At 43.4% G+C, this 17,555-nt stretch overlaps 1 protein-coding gene across 2 annotated transcripts in view; it reads right to left on the bottom strand.

Moving 5' to 3' along the window:
- WDR20 (WD repeat domain 20) overlaps positions 1-17,555 on the bottom strand; it is an 89,364-nt gene that overhangs the window by 17,432 nt on the left and 54,377 nt on the right. The window contains exon 3 of one of the 2 annotated variants that reach the window (XM_077463693.1): positions 6,210-7,487. The exons of the other annotated variant lie outside the window; for it this stretch is intronic. Within the exon in view, the coding sequence (XP_077319819.1) occupies positions 6,210-7,487 (1,278 nt within the window). The remainder of the gene's footprint in view (positions 1-6,209; positions 7,488-17,555) is intronic. 2 annotated transcript variants of the gene reach the window in all.

The following is a 17,555-nucleotide window of genomic DNA, read 5'->3' as shown; positions in this document are numbered from 1 at the left end:
TTTTTAAAAAACTTAAATCCTTTCAGGCAGAATACAGGACACAGGATCTCTAGTCATAACCATGGGGCATCCCAAAGAAGTAGTGGGCAAAACGGCAAAAGCTACCAACAGGCCCATGTAACCGGCCAAGAAAAGGCTCAGAGTTTCAAATACAGCTGGAAGCAACTTACACCATAAAGTAGCATCTGGGAAGGCTTAAACATCCTTCTGGTTAAATCCAAAATGTGTGAACAGGAGACCAGGTAGTCTTGCAAATCTCAAAACAGATATCCAATGCTGCGCCTTAACTGGCAAAGGGGAACCTTTCTTTTTAACCAGTGATCTCCAAAAACTGTGGCCCTTTGCTTGCCCTTTATACACACCTTGGGGCACTATTCCTCCCACTGACACCAATGATGGGGCACGATTCCTCCCACTGAAAATGGGATGCTATTCCTCCCCGATACCAAAAATAAAGCACCATTCCTCCCACTGACACCAATGATGGGGCATTATACCTCCCCCCTACTGATCACTAAGCCAGAAGCATTGTTTGCTTTCACTGAAAAAAGTGTCTACATCCACTGGCCACAGTCCAGCACCCCTAAAGTCTGAAGGACAGTAAACAGCTTGTGTTTGGAGAACCCACCCCCCCCCCCCCCCCATTTTAAACCATAGACTTGAATTATGAACAGTCTGAATCACCAAGTAATATGTCAAGCAAGAGGAAGACGTCCCATGAGAACCCTCGGGAAGATAAAAGGAATTCAATTGCCCAAAGAAGGTTGGATCCGAGAAAAAAAAATGTCAGATCATGTACTACATCCAGACAGTGGAGAGAAAAATCCTTGGGATGTTTTAGAACAGGACATGGAAAGATAACAAATGTCCTGGCTATTGTAAAAGGAGGAATTGCCTTGGAGGAGATGGGAGGCCCTGGGTCTTAGAACAACCTTACCATTGTGCAACACTAGAAAAGGCTCCTTACTGGACAACGCTGCTAACTCAGAAACCCTCCTCACAGAGGTGACAGCAATGAGAAATACTGCCTTAAAGTGGAAGTAAACTCCCATCGTTTTCAGCCAAGGAAGCTGCAATCTTTGCCTCTGTTTAATCTTCAACTGCTATGGTGCTGCACATGTGATTCGTTATGACACCAGCCATTGGATGGTTTGATAGTTTGGTTAAGAGCACAGCCAATGTGCAGTTAGCATTCTCGGCATGCCTTTTTTTTTTTTTTTTTTTTTTTTTTTTAACTGTTTAAATCGTTGGGTTTACTTCCACTTTAAAAGCTAGACTGGAAAAGGGAATATCAAACAAAATTCAAAGAGGGGCCTCTGAAGGGCAGAGAACCAAGCTGAGGCCCCACAGTGCCGGAATTGTAGGGGGAGGAGTAATAAGCACAGAACCCACTGCACAAAAGCCTTAAGGAATGAGAGGTTAATGAGCTTAGAAACAGAACAGCCAGGGCAGAAGGTTCAACCCTTGATGGTGCTCAAGACAAAATGCTGAGCCAGACCAGAATGAAAAAGACATAACTCGTCCCCACAGGAGCAACTCCTAGGATGGCATTTCCTAGCGTTGCAAAACAAGAAGTAGGCCATCCAGGTGTGGTGGTAAATGGTGTGAGAAGTGGACTTCTTAGAGTTAGGAGCATAGGGGTGACAGAAGTCATTATCTCCTATCCCGCAAGCCCAGGCTTCAACAACTAGGCCATTAAAGACAGTGTCCAAGAAGCAGGATGGTTGGGACCTTGGACAAAGGAGGGCCACATACCCTGAGTATGCTCAATTGAGCTTGCTCAAATTCCATGAGCTCCTAGGCTAGTTCAGTGCGATGAAGCTCACTGGAACCACCCTCCTTCTCGATCCTGCAGATAAGACAAGGAAAGAGCTGTAGAGGGAAGGCACTGATTAAATGGAACTGATCTTACCGAGTCACCAGAGAATGTATGGACCTGGCAACTTACCTGTCTAGTATATTATTGAACCTGGATGCCAGAACATTCATGTCCAGTGTCACCCCCATTCCCAACTGTGGCAAGGCTTGGGACACCTCGGGGTGGACAGACCCTTCCCCAGAATCCAGATGCTGACAAAGTAAATCTGCCTGCCAATTTTCTACATCTGGGATGCAAATTGGAGATACAGCAGGAATGGCCAAGTTCTGCCCAAGATAGATCCTATGCGCTCCCCGCTGAGCCACACAACTTCTGTTGCCTCCCAGGCGGTCAATGTAGGCAACTGCTATGGCATTGACAATTCTGGGACCTTGCAGCTCAGAGGTCCAACATTGGCGGACCAACCTGCTTGCAGTTCCAAAGCACTGATGCTCTGAAACCAGAGGGACAGGAGTTTGTCCAGAGGCAGGACCATGTTCAATATCAGGCCCAGACACTTTCAACAATGACTCTGAGGATCCATCTGAAGCTCTGCAGTCTGCACCACTCACTGGACATTGGCTGACAGGGTTGGGGTGGACTGGTCCTTTATAAAGATGTAGTCCACCACAAGGATACCTTGAGCTCAAAAGCAGAACAAGGATCTGGGCAATCGCCATGGTGAATACCTAGGGCGCTATGGACAGGCAACAAACTAGTAGTGGTGCAAACTGCAGACAGCATTGATGAGGTGGGAATATAGGCATGTGTACGTAAGCATCCCTGATGGCCACACAGAGGCCAACAGATTCCCCCAGCAGAAGGGAGGCAATGACATGCCTCGCAAACTTCTGCGCCCTTAAAAAACATGTTGAAGCGTTTGAGATTCAGAATGAGGCAAATGCCACTGCTCAGGTTTAGGTAAAACCCTTGAAACCACATTGGGTCCAGAACAGTGACAATGTCCCCCCCCCCCGTGTAGATACATCTGTCATTACAGAGAGGATGAAATATTTGCGCATTGAAGCAGGCCGGAGGCAAAGCTGAAAACTGGACTGGACACGAAAATGAGATTTTTTTCAGATCAGGTGGTGGAAGAGGACGCTCGAGTGCTCAATGCTCACAACCACACCCTTGTCAAAACGGACAAGTGGGGGGTCCTCCCATGATTGTGAATTGTTCCTAGATTAGGAGTTAAGGCTTCTGATGAAAGTGAGCCCCAGGTTTCGCTGTAAAAATTGAGACGGTCACTCTCCATGAATGAATGAATGAATGAATGAATCCCCATCACATAATAGCAAGAAACAGTAGCTGGTTACCGGAGGCGTTGTCCTTGCAGCTTTTCATAGCAGCATTCAATCTAATGAGAGTAGATGCCCAAAACCCATGCTCACGACTAGAGATCCCGGGCCTCGTACTGTACGATTAGGAAATACCATTAATACAGGGTGTACCTGTGAAATGATTCACAAAGCACTATGGGTTTCTAACATGTCATAAGCCACTTGCCTTCAGACTTGCCCCCTTAATTACAGAAATTCTGAACAGAAAGGGGACAAGCAACGTCTAGAAAAATCAGTGTGTGTTTAACACTCATCTGCAGCTACTGAACTCTGTCAACAAGCTCCTTTCAAGAGCCTATAAAAAACTGAGAATGTGAAAAGAAGGCTGCTGCTGGCGCTGTGAACACAACCAAGAATTGCACAGACACCAAGATTTATATATGCCTGTGCTCTCTGTGCACCGAACATAAAATATATCCGATAAGGTCCACTTTGCATGTCTCTTCTGCAATAAAAGCAACTCAGCCTGCTTTTCTCCTACATGTAGACTGGTGTTTCTCAACTACAGTCCTCAAGGCACCCCAACAGATCATGTTTTCAGGATTTCCCTCAGATGAAACAGCTATGATGATTACCAAGGCAATGAAACTGATCAAATCACCTGTGCAAAATAATGAAAAGCCTGAAAACATGACCTGTTGGTGCACCTTGAGGACTGGAGCTGAGAAACACTAATATAGACTAAACAGGGCCAGAGACTGTTCGAATTTTGGCTGGTTCAGCAAGAACCGGCTGAGATTCGAACCATGTATGAGCAGGCTGAATGTAACCAAAGTTGATTGGGTACAACCAACCTGTCTAATTGTGATTATTGCTAGCGGCGGCGCCCCCCCCCCCCCCCCCGGAGAACAATGGCTCAGCGGCGGGAGGGATTCCCCCATTAACACTGATTAACCCGTGTTTGCAGGAAAGAAAGAAAAAAATAAATAAAAATCGCTCAGTCTATGGCCAGCCTAAGCTGTCCATGTGCAGCTGTATGTACATTTGCTGTATGTGTTGCTGCCAGGATCATCTCCCGTGTGCATGTGCGAAAGTCACACCAGTCCAGGCAGTAAACATGCTTGATAATTCCAAACTCAGAAACAGTTCAATCATCTGTGCTGGTGTTTTCATGCTCACAAAAATGCTGCAAAGCTGGAGGAAGGAAAGTCTTGAGGACTTTAAATTCCCTTTAAGTTTTTTGGGGCATCTGTAATCTTGCATGGGGTGGGCAGAGGAGCAGGAGGTTCTTGTTTGGCTACAGTTCTGCTCAATGCGATAATTTGCCTACAGCACTCAGATAAGTCTCATGGACATGCCTCACTAAAGAAAACTAATGTGATCACACACTGAGCTCCAAAAGAACAATTGTGCAGGCAATAATTTGTTCAGTCCCTAAAAATACCAAAGAGAATCAGTCACAATACAAAACTACAGTTGTTGCCCCATATAGACTCCTGGGCTGCATCTTAGTTCCAAGGCAGTGGACCTTAAAATGATGACCTTCATTGCAGATGAAACCACTGCCCCAAAACTACCATGCAGTCCAGAAACCAAAGAGTGGCAGCCGGTGTCTGAGGCCTCTCGACGGAGATCCTTTTTCATGTTCTTCAGAAATGAGCACCTGGTTTTCTTTCACCTACCCTATCACTGTTAATGCTGTGAAAAATACACAAACCTTAGTTTTAACTTTGTTGCTTGCATTTAAAGCAGTTCTTTGTGTGTTCCTTAAAAAAAATAAAATAAAAAATAAAAAATTGTTGCCATCTACTTATTCTGTTTAAAATAAATTCAAGAAAAAGAAAAAAAAAAAAAATGAAATATTGGAAGTGATAGGCAAGAAAGGAGTTACACATTAAGCATACTAAAGAAATCAAGGTAACCGATTTATTTACAGAAATACAGATCTTATTAACTTAATAGGATAAACTTGCGTCCAAGTTTAGTTTGCTTCTAGAGTGACTCAATATACACTTCTTCATTGATACATTAACAAGTGCCTCCAAATTAATGGTTTGCCAGGCTACAATCACCATACCCCGTCAAGTTCCAGACACGCTAATTCTTACAAAATAAAAACTTTGAGTGACCGAGCTCCGCCTCAGCGTCGTGGACAGGGAATAAAGCCTTTCTGCATGTATTACAACGTACAGGCTCTGTCAACTTTTTTTTTTTTTTTTCTTTGGTTGGCACAAAAAGGGTTTGATATAACACGCAGAATTTGTCAACATACGGATTTTGCAGTGGAAAAATTTCAAATGATTCAAAACGGTATGACATGCAGTAACCAAAATATGTCTTGGAAAAAAAAACAAAAAACAAACTTTCTACTTAAAATGGAAAGAATTGTCAGCATTTTTTTTTTTTTTTTTTTTAAGAATGTTCAAGGTCCTGTCAACTACAAGCAATAAAAAGCAACCATTACAGAGTTGGGATCCCACTAGCTTTTAGGGAAGAGTTTGAGATTAAAGTAGCTCTGATAAAATGACTGATTTTATTGAGTGTAGCCGACAGATCAGCCTTAAAAAGAGACCTGCTGCTTCTGAACCATTTTGTTCATCAGTTTGATGCAAGTTCTGACACGTTTAGTATACCCTTATCCACCCATTTACCCCCCCCCCCAAAAAAAAAAAAAAAAAAAAATAGTTCAGGCCCCTCTCCTTCAGTAGAAAACGGTTGGTCTCAACTCTCAGGTGGGAGTCTGGTCTTCATTGTCCATTTCGCTTCATTCTCTCCTACATCAAGTCTTCCTTTAAACCTCCCTTATATCCCCTCCTTGCAAAGCCAATATTTCCCCATTACAAACCTTAGACTCCTGCTCTGACTGTCCAATCATCACCTGGCGGCAAAAGATGCCCTAAAATCCAGACGCTCAGTTGAGAACCAAACCAACAGTTTTCTTAAAAAAAAAAAAAAAAAATTCATAACATGCACCAAGCTGATCGATGAGCAAGAGATTTCAAAAGCTACAGACCCTCCTCATAGGCCCAGAATCTAATCTTGGCGCAGCATTAAGGATTAAAACTTACCACTTTACCAGGCCTGGCCCATGTGCAAATAAATCCTTCCTGACAAGCAGTGACTATACAGTCTTCAAGAAAAATGAGCACCGTTAGTCTTTCGTGTGCTATTTTTTTACAGATAAGAGGCTCTAACAAAGGTACATCTTCCATCCTGGGGCAAAGAGGTGTCCCCAATGTTTTAGCAGGGTCTGTTTTATTTTTTGTAACTAGGTTGAGTTTGTCACTACTCTTGCTAGATATATGTCCCATACTGTGGTTCCTCTTGTGGTCCTTATCGTGGTGCCTGTCCTTGCGGTCGTGGATGGACAGGGTGGCAAACTTGCTCACGCCGGAAGCAATGGCGCTGTCCACACTGCTTTTGCTGCCAGTGTTGGACACAGCGGAGTGAGGAAGGCTGTTGGACCTTGGAAGAGGGGGAGGTACGGTGTTGCCCGGCGTGGTGATGCTGTTGCCGTTGCTACCTGGATTGGGGGCCCCACTTCCCGCCGGTGGACTTGTGGCATTCATGACGTTTGTATGTGTCCTCGTTCTTGACAAAGGCTGATGAGGGAAAAGAATGTCTTCCGTAAGGTCCCATAAACAGAGCTGCGTGTCCTGGCCTACTGAGCCAAATCTGTAGGTCACACTAACTGGACGACTGTCTGTAGAGTTCCGTTTGGACAGCCTTGACTGTGTACTATTGGCCCTGTCTCTACCGAAGCTGATCAGTTCCTGGAAATCTTCATCACTTCCACTAAACTCCATAGGATCAGTCTCTTCTACACTAGTGGTATTGGGGTCAAATGCCACCACACTAACCCAAGACTTGTGACCCTGGCCTCTGGCTATTACTCGACAGTCCACAAAAGACCAAACAGTGACCAGGTCATCCTCTCCACCTGTTACAATGTACTTCCCATCAGGGCTCCAACAAACACAAAGGAGTCCACCGAAGTAGCTTTTCATAGTACCATGCAACTCTACGGAATCAAAGTTGAACACTCGGAGGAAACCATCTTGACTTACACAAGCCAAGAACTTCCCATCTGGGGAAAACGCAAATTCATTGAGGGCTCCCTCTCCCACAGTCCATTTCAGTAGAGGGTTCCGCGTGGATTTGCTCTTACATGTATGAACAGCAAAGCTTTCTCCTTGTTTCAGTAGCTGGTAATGTGGTGCTGTAGTACCGCACGTGTGCTCCACGTTATACAAGTACATGTTCCCACTGGAATGAGCTACAAGAAAAAGGCTTTCCGAGCCTGGGACCCATTTTACACAGGTTACTCTGGACTTGTCTATTAGCCTCTGTTAATGACAAGAGGAAAAGAACAAAAAAAGTACATTAATTTCATAGGGCAGCATACATTCTAGAAAACACTGAGGTCATTATGAAAATTGGGGCAAAGTAAGAAAAGCTCATCAGAATCCCATATGATACAATTCAGTGGTTGAAAGCAGGTATTAGAGAGTCCCAAGTTAGTGTTACCAGATGGTCAGGTCTCTGTGTAGAACTGAATGGTGGGGCATTACCTCAACCACCCCCTTTTCCCAGCTCCCCTGATCTTTACAAACCTATAGACTCAAAAAAATGGCTTACATATTAACCTTCTACGAAGAAACTGCTGCTCTAGGACCACTCAGTGCATTTACACGATCAATCTGGTGAGAATGGTCACATAATTTCAGCCAAATGAGGTGGAGGAATCGCTATTTGTCGATTCAGCCCCTTTCATCTAAGATCCTATGGCTGCAGCCTTGGCATTTAGTCATTTGATTGGCACCAGAAGCCACCCATGCCAGCAGTGTCCTCAGATGAGTTTTACACTGCAGACCTGGCTGTCCTCTCAAGGATGTCCAAATTGGCTCTTGTACAGTAGAGTGCCACCCTATCAACTTGCATGGTCACTAGCCCGATCCCACCTCACTACGGACCCCATCGCAGCTTTGAAAAGCCTCATTAAGTGGTCTCTGTTTGAACATTTGAAAGTTTGGAGGATCTTGGGGCTCTTCAAAAAGCAGACCTGGTGTGCAATAAAAAGAAATGTCTCAGACTATTTTCTGTTCTTTCACTATAGGTACACTTTGAAAAAAAACAAAAAAAAACAAAAAAAAAAAAAACACGTCTATGAAAAAGTAAACTTTTTAAAGCTGAAGAGGTATGGCAATTTTTACATAGTTATGTTGGTAAACCTTAGACCATTAAGTATTTATGTGCCATATCTGTGGGATCCCCATGGAGGCTGGAAATCACTGTAGTAGGCCCTGCTACTACAATGATCTCTACTAGCTTCTTGGGATGCGCCAAAATGCATCAGCCCAAAACAGGGTTCTGCATTTTGTCCATAGGAAAAAAAGGTGCAGATAATGGCCACTGAAAATGCATGCGATTTTCATAGGTCATGTTCCTCACAAACCGCAACACGGGTGCGTTTTTTGATGCACTTTTGCCATGTTTCAATGGAGAGGTGTATTACACGGCAATGGAAGCGCAACTGACCAGACATACATAGAATTTAAAAGGAGATGCACCTTTCTTTTTACCGCAAAAGCGCTTCAAAAACAAAGAAAGTCCAATACAAAAAAAAAAATCTTTTTAAAAACTGCTAATTTCTGGTTTTCGGCCAAGTGCATCCTGAATCTTCCTTTTTGGTCCAGAATCCTCATTTTGGTGTATCACTACCAGCTTCTTGTACACAATTCAAGGAACACACTGCATTTTCTCAAATCCAAGGTGCTCTCTAATTGGATGATGTGGAGAGGCAGGGCCGGGACATCATAATGAGTAATCACAGAACACTTTGCAATTTAAAATTGCTAACTAGTCACTGAATGGTGACCTTGCCAAGCAAGGTTCCTCCGCTATTTACAAAGCAGCAGGGCAGCCATTCAGCACAGGACCCAGGAGGCTAGTTGAGATCACTGCAGAGGTGGTGCTTACTACACTGATTTTTCACCTTCCATCGGGATCCCACAGGTACGGTATATGCACTGTTACTCTGGTCTAATCTTTTACTATGTAAAAAATGTCATACCCAACCTTCAGTTTCAAGCAGAGTGCAAAACAATGAATCCAGTGAGAAAAACTAAAAAATAATACTTTAATGGTGGCAGTCTTCATTTCTCAGCTCAAAATTTCTGGAGGCAAATACAAACAAAATGGGCAAACAGAAGATTCCAATATTTTGTCACAATGTACCGAAAAAAATAAAAAAATAAAAAATAACCCAACACGTTATATTGCAGCTTACAATTCTATAGATATGGTGGTTGCATTATTTCTTTTTCACTTGGTGATCCTTCCAGTAACACTTCCTGCCCCAGGGTGACAAAGAGGCCTCCCTGTACTCTATATGTTGAAGGGCAGCCTTATCACCCTGGGAAGAGTGTTAGGGCTACAGAACACTTCTTTCTCTCCTCATTTACTGTAAATATTATGAAGGAAGCACAGAAAGGTATTCTACAAAAGTTGAACAAGGAAGAAGCTTAAAAAAAATAAAATAAATTATATTATATATATATATATATATATATATATATTTTTTTTTTTTTTAAATGCGCCTTAACAGTCAGGTTTTAAAAACATTTTTTGTTCCTAAACCTTGTAGAAAAGGGTAAAATTAATTGGGGGGGGCAACTCCATGTTAACACCCATGGTTTTAGACTGGGGTGTCCAAAAAGCTCATAGGACAGACAAGCCGGTGACCACAAACTTTTGGTCATGCAGTGTATGTTTTCCAATAGGACAAGTTAGAAAACCATTACTGAAAGAAACTGCCATTGCTTCCTTCCCCTGAAAATGCCTTGTGGCTCAAGTAGTATTTAAAGGCCAAGTTCACGTTTAAAGAGATAAGTCCCGGGGGACTTATGGAACATAAAAATCCTACATATGAGTGTAACATGTACATGTTCTAATCACCAGAACAAGATGGCTTGCATCCAAGGGTACTTAGGGAACTCAGTCAAGTAATTGCCAGACCATTGTTCCAAATATTTACTGAGTGTCTGACTGAAATGGTATCAGGTGGAGAAAAGCCAATGTAGTGCCAATATTTAAAAAGGGCCCAAAATACATCCCTGGGAATTACAGACCAGTTAGCCTAACATCAATAGTATGCAAGCTCTTGGAGGGAATAAGGGGCTATATACAAGATTTTAGCAACAAGAATGGTATCATTAGCAGTAAGCAGCCTGGATTCATGAAGAATCGTTCTTGCCAAACCATTATCTATCAACATTCTATGAGGAGGTGAGTTGCCATCTAGATAAAGGAAAACCCGTAGATGTGGTGTATCTGGATTTAGCAAAAGCATTCGACACAGTTCCCCATAAACATTTAGGCTACTTTCAGACTGGGGTGTTGTGGGTGTCGGCGGTAAAGTGGCGCTATATTTAGCGCTGCTTTACCATCATTGTAGCGGCGTTATTCGGACACTAGCGGTTGGCTTTAACCCCTGCTAGTGACCAAAAAAGGGTCAAGACAAATACAGCGGCGCTTTGCCGGCAGGTCTGCCCCATTGTTTTTAATGGGAAGGGGTGCTTTAGGAGCGGTGAATACACTGCTCCTATAGCGCTGCAAAATGCACCTTGCAGGACATTTTTCCCCATCCTGCAAGCGCACCACTCCAGTGCTCGGGCTTTCACACTGGAGGCACAGGAGAGGCTCTTTACAGGTGCCATTTTTAGCGATGTAGCACCTGTAAAGCGCCTCAGTGTGAAAGTAGCCGTACTGTACAAAATAAGGTCTGTTGGCATGGACCATAGGGTCAGTAAATGGAGTGAAAACTGACTACAAGGGCAATGGATTGAAAACTGGCTACAAGGGCGAGTTCAGAGGGTGGTGATAAATGGGGAGTACTCTGAATGGTCAGGGGTGGGTAGTGGGGTCCCCCAGGGTTCTGTGCTGGGACCAATCCTATTTATTTTGTTCATAAACGACCTGGAGGATGTGGTAAATAGTTCAATCTCTGTATTTGCAGACAACACTAAGCTAAGTAGGGCAACAACTTCTCCGCAAGATGTGGAAACCTTGCAAAAAGATCTGAAAAAATTAATGAGGTGGGCAACTACATGGCAAATGAGGTTCATTGTAGAAAAATGTAAAATGCATTTTTGGTGGCAAAAATATGAATGCCATCTATACACTGGGGGGAGAACCTCTGTGGGAATCTAGGATGGAAAAGGACCTGGGGGCCCTAGTAGATGATAGGCTCAGCAATGGCATGCAATGCCAAGCTGCTGCCAACAAAGCAAACAGAATATTGGCATTAAAAAAAGGGGAACTCCAGAGATAATTCTCCCACTCTACAAGACTCTGGTCCGACCACACCTGGAGTATGCTGTCCAGTTCTGGGCACCAGTCCTCAGGAAGGATGTACTGGAAATGGAGCGAATATAAAGAAGGGCAACAAAGCTAATAAAGGGTCTGGAGGATATTAGTTATGAGGAAAGGTTGTGAGCACTAAATGTATTCTCTCTGGAAAAGACGCTTGAGAGGGGATATGATTTCAATTTATAAATACCGTACTGGTGACTCCACAATAGAGATAAAACTTTTTTGCAGAAGGGAATTTAACAAGACACTTGGCCACTCATTAAAATAAGATGTTTAACCTTAAAACTATGTAGAGGGTTCTTTACTGTAAGAGCTGCAAATATGTGAAATTCCCTTCCACATGCAGTGGTCTCAGTGGGGAGCATCGATAGATTCAAGACACTATTAGATAACCACCTGAACGACCGCAACATACAGGGATATACAATGTAATACTGATATATAATAACACACACACACACACACACACACACACACACACACACACACACAATGGACTTGTGTCTGTCTTTTTTATACCTCACCTATGTAAACGGAGAACCTATTTAAAAAAATAAAAAAATAAAAAACGGAGACAGCCAATCAACTAGCATTTTTAGAAACGAGTCACTATCCACTTGCCGATTGCCTAACTGATAAAACATGTCATTACTTTGAAGTACAATACCAGAGTTATGGCTGCAGCTAGATGCCATAACCCCGGTATTAAAGCTGTCAAGCAGCTTTTTTTTTTTTTGGGGGGGGTGACCACTTTTAGAAACACGTTGCACACACACACACACACACACACACACACACACACACACACACGTAAACTCTGTTCGCACCACACGTGTGAGAAATGGCTGCAAGCAATAGAATGAGAGCAATGATTGTAATGCTAGACTCCTCTAAACCTAGTAATAAAAAAATTCAAGTGTAGCCTATGGAGTTTAAGTACCGTAGAGCAGTGGTTCTCAAGTACCCCATAACGGGCCAGGTTTTAGGAACTTCCCTTAGATAAAATAGCTCTCATCAATACAATGTCATTTATTTTGCTTTAAGCCAGCTGTGCAAAGAGAGGGAAAGTCTGAAAACATGGCCCGTTGGGGGTACTTGAGGACCGAGGTTGAGCAGCACTGCTGTAGAGTATCGTAGTTTGGTGCCATTCCACGACTGTGTGCAATTTTAAAGCACGACATAACATGACATGTTAGGTATTCATTTACGCTGCGTTAACAGCTTTCAAATTTTACTAAAAAATGGTTATACATTGTGGTTGTTATTTTTTTTTCTTAATTCATTAAAGTGGTTGTAAAGGCAGAAGGTTTTTTTATTTTAATGCAATCTATGCATGAAGATAAAAAAGTCTTCAGTGTATAGCAGCCTACCTCGGCCCCCCTAATACTTACCTGACCATCGATGTCCACGAGTCCCTTGGCCATCCGGGACTCTGCCTCCCGATTGGCAGAGAAGTGGCGCCATTTGGCTAATTGACTTGACAGCACCGGGAGCAATCAGGAGAGTGAAACCACAGCTGTGTCTGAATGGATGCAGAGTTGCAGCTCAGTTCAGGTGCCCCTATAGCAAGCTGCTTGCTGTGGGGGCACTGGAGAGAAGGGAGGAGCCAGGAGCAGTGAAGAGGGACCCGAGACTTTACAATCACTTTAAAGTGCAAAAAAAAAAGAAAAAAAAAAAAAAAGAAGGAAGAGGCGCCTTCAAGTGTAGTATTATGGTTACTTTTAATTCAGGTACAACATTTAGCAACTCACATGGTTGATCAAAACCGGGATATCTAACTATGCAGGCATCTGGGGTAACACTGTCCACAGACCACCGTCCTCACCACCATCCCTTCCACGCTTCACTCCATGAGCCTCGCTTTCAGATCGCTCTACTGCAGGGTAGTCTTCCCGGTCACGATTGCAGACTGACAACAGTGAGAGCCGGCGGTGCAGAGGATGGTCTATGGACAGCTTTACCCCGGATGCTTGCATACTTTGATGGGCCTCTTTTAATCTTCAAACACGTGAGTTGCTAAATGTTGCATCTTCATTAATTGTAACCATATTGCTATACTTAGAGGCACCTCTCTTCTCTTTTATACTCTGCATGGATTTTGCTTCTAATCCCCTTGTGAAGGCCTCCATTTGTGGACATGTTATGGTTACACGTCACATTGCTATAATCTTTTCATATGGACTATAAACTGAAGGACCTATGAAAAAATGGTTGTGGAAGGAATTATTTGAGTTTCCATTATTTCTTATGGGGAAATTTTCTTTGATATACAAGTGCTTTGGATTACAAGCATATTACTGGAACAAATTATGCTCGCAATCCAAAGTTTTAATAAAAATAATTTACATAGAGAGATGATAGAGATAAAGAGATATAGTTCGGGGTAGCGAAGTAATTCTCTAGCCAAAAAAAAAAAAAAAAAAAAAAAAAAAAAAGATTTTTAAACAAAAGTGTGTCAGAATAGGCTTGGTCCATGAGCGAGTATGGTCGGCCACTATTGTTTTTGCAGGCGGATGTAATGCTTTCCTAAAAAGCTCCCGATAAAAGGAGATCCTTCTGCACAAAACAATAACAAGCTCTGGTATTTGTACTGAGGCTCCCGCTGCACCTGTACATGCAAATACCTATATTTTCAAATGCAAAGTTCCAACATCCGATGCACATCCTGTGACTGCAACCAAGTAAAAACATCTTATGAATGCAAAATGAGCCACAGATTAATGATGAATTTGTCCCCGGCTAAATCATTTCATAAAAACGCAACAAAGATCAAGGGTATCTGTCACCCACGTTCAAGGAATGCAGCCAGTACAAGTCTGGGTTTTAACAGTCAGGGAGCACTGAACGGAAGCAGCAAACGTGATACGTGTCTTGAGACGTTCACAAAACATACACCTGTTTTTAACAGGTATCCGTCCCCACTTCTGAGAGATCTCACCATGGCGAGATGCCTCGGAATTTCGGGCTCCCCCTCCTCCTTCCCTCACCGATGGGCCATTCAGAAAGCACAGAACGCTTCGCACATGCACAGCAGAAAACCGCGTGTGAAGCCACAAGGCTTCACTGGCGGTTTCCCTTACAGGCAATGGCGGCGCCAGCACCCAAGAGCTAATGGAAACATCAGCTGGGGCGCCGACATCGCTGGATTCCAGGACAAGCAAGTGTCCTAATATTAAAAGTCAGTAGCTACAGTATGTTTAGCTGCCATTTAATTTTTTTACGGGGGGGGGGGGGGGCTGGAGCACCGCTTTAACTTTAAAGCCTGTTTACCAATTATTTTCATCAGGTGATCCTGCCAGTAACGTTTCCTGTTGGTTGGGCAATCACCCTGTGTGCATGGGGCCTCATCACCTTTCCACCTGGCATTTTGGCAGAGAAAACAAAAATAAAGCGCCAAAAAATGTATTCTGGCCACTGAAATTAGTTAAAGCTCAAGTGATTGACGTACCTAGCGTTAACCGAAGTTTACAAGTCAAGGGTTTTTCCCCCTGCTAAAAAAACACTGCTGCTCCTGGCGTTTTTTGTTCTGCCTCTAAAAACGCATACAGGCAGTCCCCTACTTACAAATAAGGATGAGCTCAGGCGTGTTCGCGCAGCACACGTGCAGAACCCACCAGGAAGTTGGCACTGCGCTGATCAGACAGTGAGACATTTCCCAATCTCTGCAGCCGTGCATCAGGACAATGTCTCACTGCCTGTGATTAGAGCAGCGCCAACTTCATGGCAGGCTCTGCGAAAACGCCAGAGCTAATCCTTACCTACAAACATCCGACTTACAAATGGATAGAGACAACAGGAAGTGAAAGGAAATCTACCTCTAGGAAGAGAAATTCTCTCCTGTAAGAGTTGATATGGGAAAAAGGTGTCTCCACTGATGCTTTATCACCAATCCTTGTTTCCCTAATAACCCCAAATTTTCTAAATCCAATTTTCATAGGGACAGAAAGTGAGGTGAAATCATCTGAACAGGGACATAGACAGCAAAAACAAATGTTACAGGGGTCATAACCCATCCATATGTTAACCAAAAAGCATAAGATTTTTTTGGCTGAAGCTACACTTAAATACCTGTTCCTACTTAAGAACAAGCATACAGCCCCTATCTTGTTTGTAACCCAGGGACCCTCTATGTGTGAATGGAAACATAGGCTAACATGAATAGGCGTTTGGAGCCATAAAAAAAAACAAAAAAAAAAAAAAAAACAACCCAACCACGCCAGACCCCTAAAAGCAAAAAACGCTCAGTGTGCATGAGGTCTTAGGAGCTCACTGGATATCTGGCAGGATCAAAAGTAAAATTTTTCGTCAATTATTTGATATAGCAAAATAATTTTAACCATTTCCTTACTTGCCCATCGTCATATGATGTCTGCAGATAGGATCTCCTGGGAGGGCGTCATCCTCTTGTTCTCGGCAGTATAGGGGGCGTGCGCACCCGCATCGCCTCACCGAGGAGCCGATGCACGTGCCTGGTGGCCATGATGTCCGCCGGGCACTTGCAATCACTCATTACAGAGCAGGACCATGGATCTGTGTGTGTAAACACACAGACCCACATCCTGTCAGGGGAGAGGAGACAGATCGTGTGTTCCTACTATATAGGAACACCGATTAGTCTCCTCCCCAAGTCGGTCCCATCCCCCCACAGAAACACTCCATAGGTAACACTTAAAGCGGGAGTCCGCGTTTTTTTTTTTTTAAAAGCCAGCAGCTACAAATACTGCAGCTGCTGACTTTTAAAATAGTGACACTTACCTGTTCAGCGCGCCCGCGATGTCGGCACCTGAAGCCGATCTCTAGATCGTCTGTCGGGTGCTGCCGCCGCCATCTTGGGTATGGGAATCAGGAAATGGAGCCTTTCGGCTTCATTTCCCGGTTCCCTACTGCGCATGCGCGAATCGCGCTGCGCAATAAGGACGGTCCCCGCTGCCTCTGGGATCTGTGTGTTTCCCAGCAGGCAGCGGGGCACTTGCGGAAAGGGGCGTAGAATACGCCCCTTTCCGCAGAGAGCTATCCCGGAAGTGGGTGCAGAATACCTGTACTGTACAGGTATCTGCACCCCCCTCCCCCCTGAAAGGTGCCAATTGTGGCGCCGGAGGGGGGGAGGGTTCCAATGAGCGGAGGTCCACTTTAGGGTGGACCTCCGCTTTAACCCCTTGATCACCCCCTAATGTTAACTCCTTCCCTGCCAATGACATTCATGCAGTAATCAGTGCATTTTTATAGCACTGATCGCTGTATACATGTGAATGGTCCCAAAATAGTGTCAAAAGTGTTATATGTCCGCAGCAATGTTACAGACACAAAAATAAACTTGCAGACCGCCATCATTACTAGAAAAAAAAAAGCCATAAATATATCCCTTATTTTGTAGACGATAGAACTTTTGCGCGATTTTTTTTTTACCAAAAAATAAGAATACATATCAGCCTAAACTGAGAAAAAAATATTTCTTTTAAATTGGGATATTATAGCAAAAAGGAAAAAAATTGTGTTTTTTTTCCGAACTTGTCGTTCTTTTGTTTATAGCGCAAAAAAAAAAAAAAATGTAGAGGTGATCAAATACCACCAAAAGAAATCTCTATTTGTGGGGGGGGGGGGGGAGATAAAAATTCATTTGAGTACAGTGTTGCTTGACTGCGCAATTGTCATTCAAAACACACTACAGCGCTGAAAACTGGATTCAGCAGGAAGAGGGTGAAAATGCCTGGTATTGAAGTGGTTAACAGACGAGATAGATGAGAGATATAGAGATAGATAGAGATATATAGATTTATAAATTTCTCTCCAGATGGGTTCCAATCTGGAGACAGCTGGGTACGTGTTGAACAGAGCTCCTTAGGAGGCATGTTAAGCTAGACATTAAATGGATACACATGACAAAACTCTTCAGGAGGCAATATTAGATACAAAAAGGTTTTGTGTAATTGGAATCTGAAAAAAAAAAAAATTCCTGTTGTAATGGAGAAGGAAAAAAAAATAAAAAACAGCTTTAACTTTATTAAAAACCACCAAAAGAGACAAAACATGTCACGCAGTTG

Source organism: Lithobates pipiens, unplaced genomic scaffold (assembly GCF_037356315.1).
Source record: "Lithobates pipiens isolate NorthernLeopardFrog02 unplaced genomic scaffold, aLitPip1_a1.2 Scaffold_30, whole genome shotgun sequence".
Taxonomy (NCBI): domain Eukaryota; kingdom Metazoa; phylum Chordata; class Amphibia; order Anura; family Ranidae; genus Lithobates; species Lithobates pipiens.
This window is presented reverse-complemented; position numbering and strand designations above follow the sequence as displayed.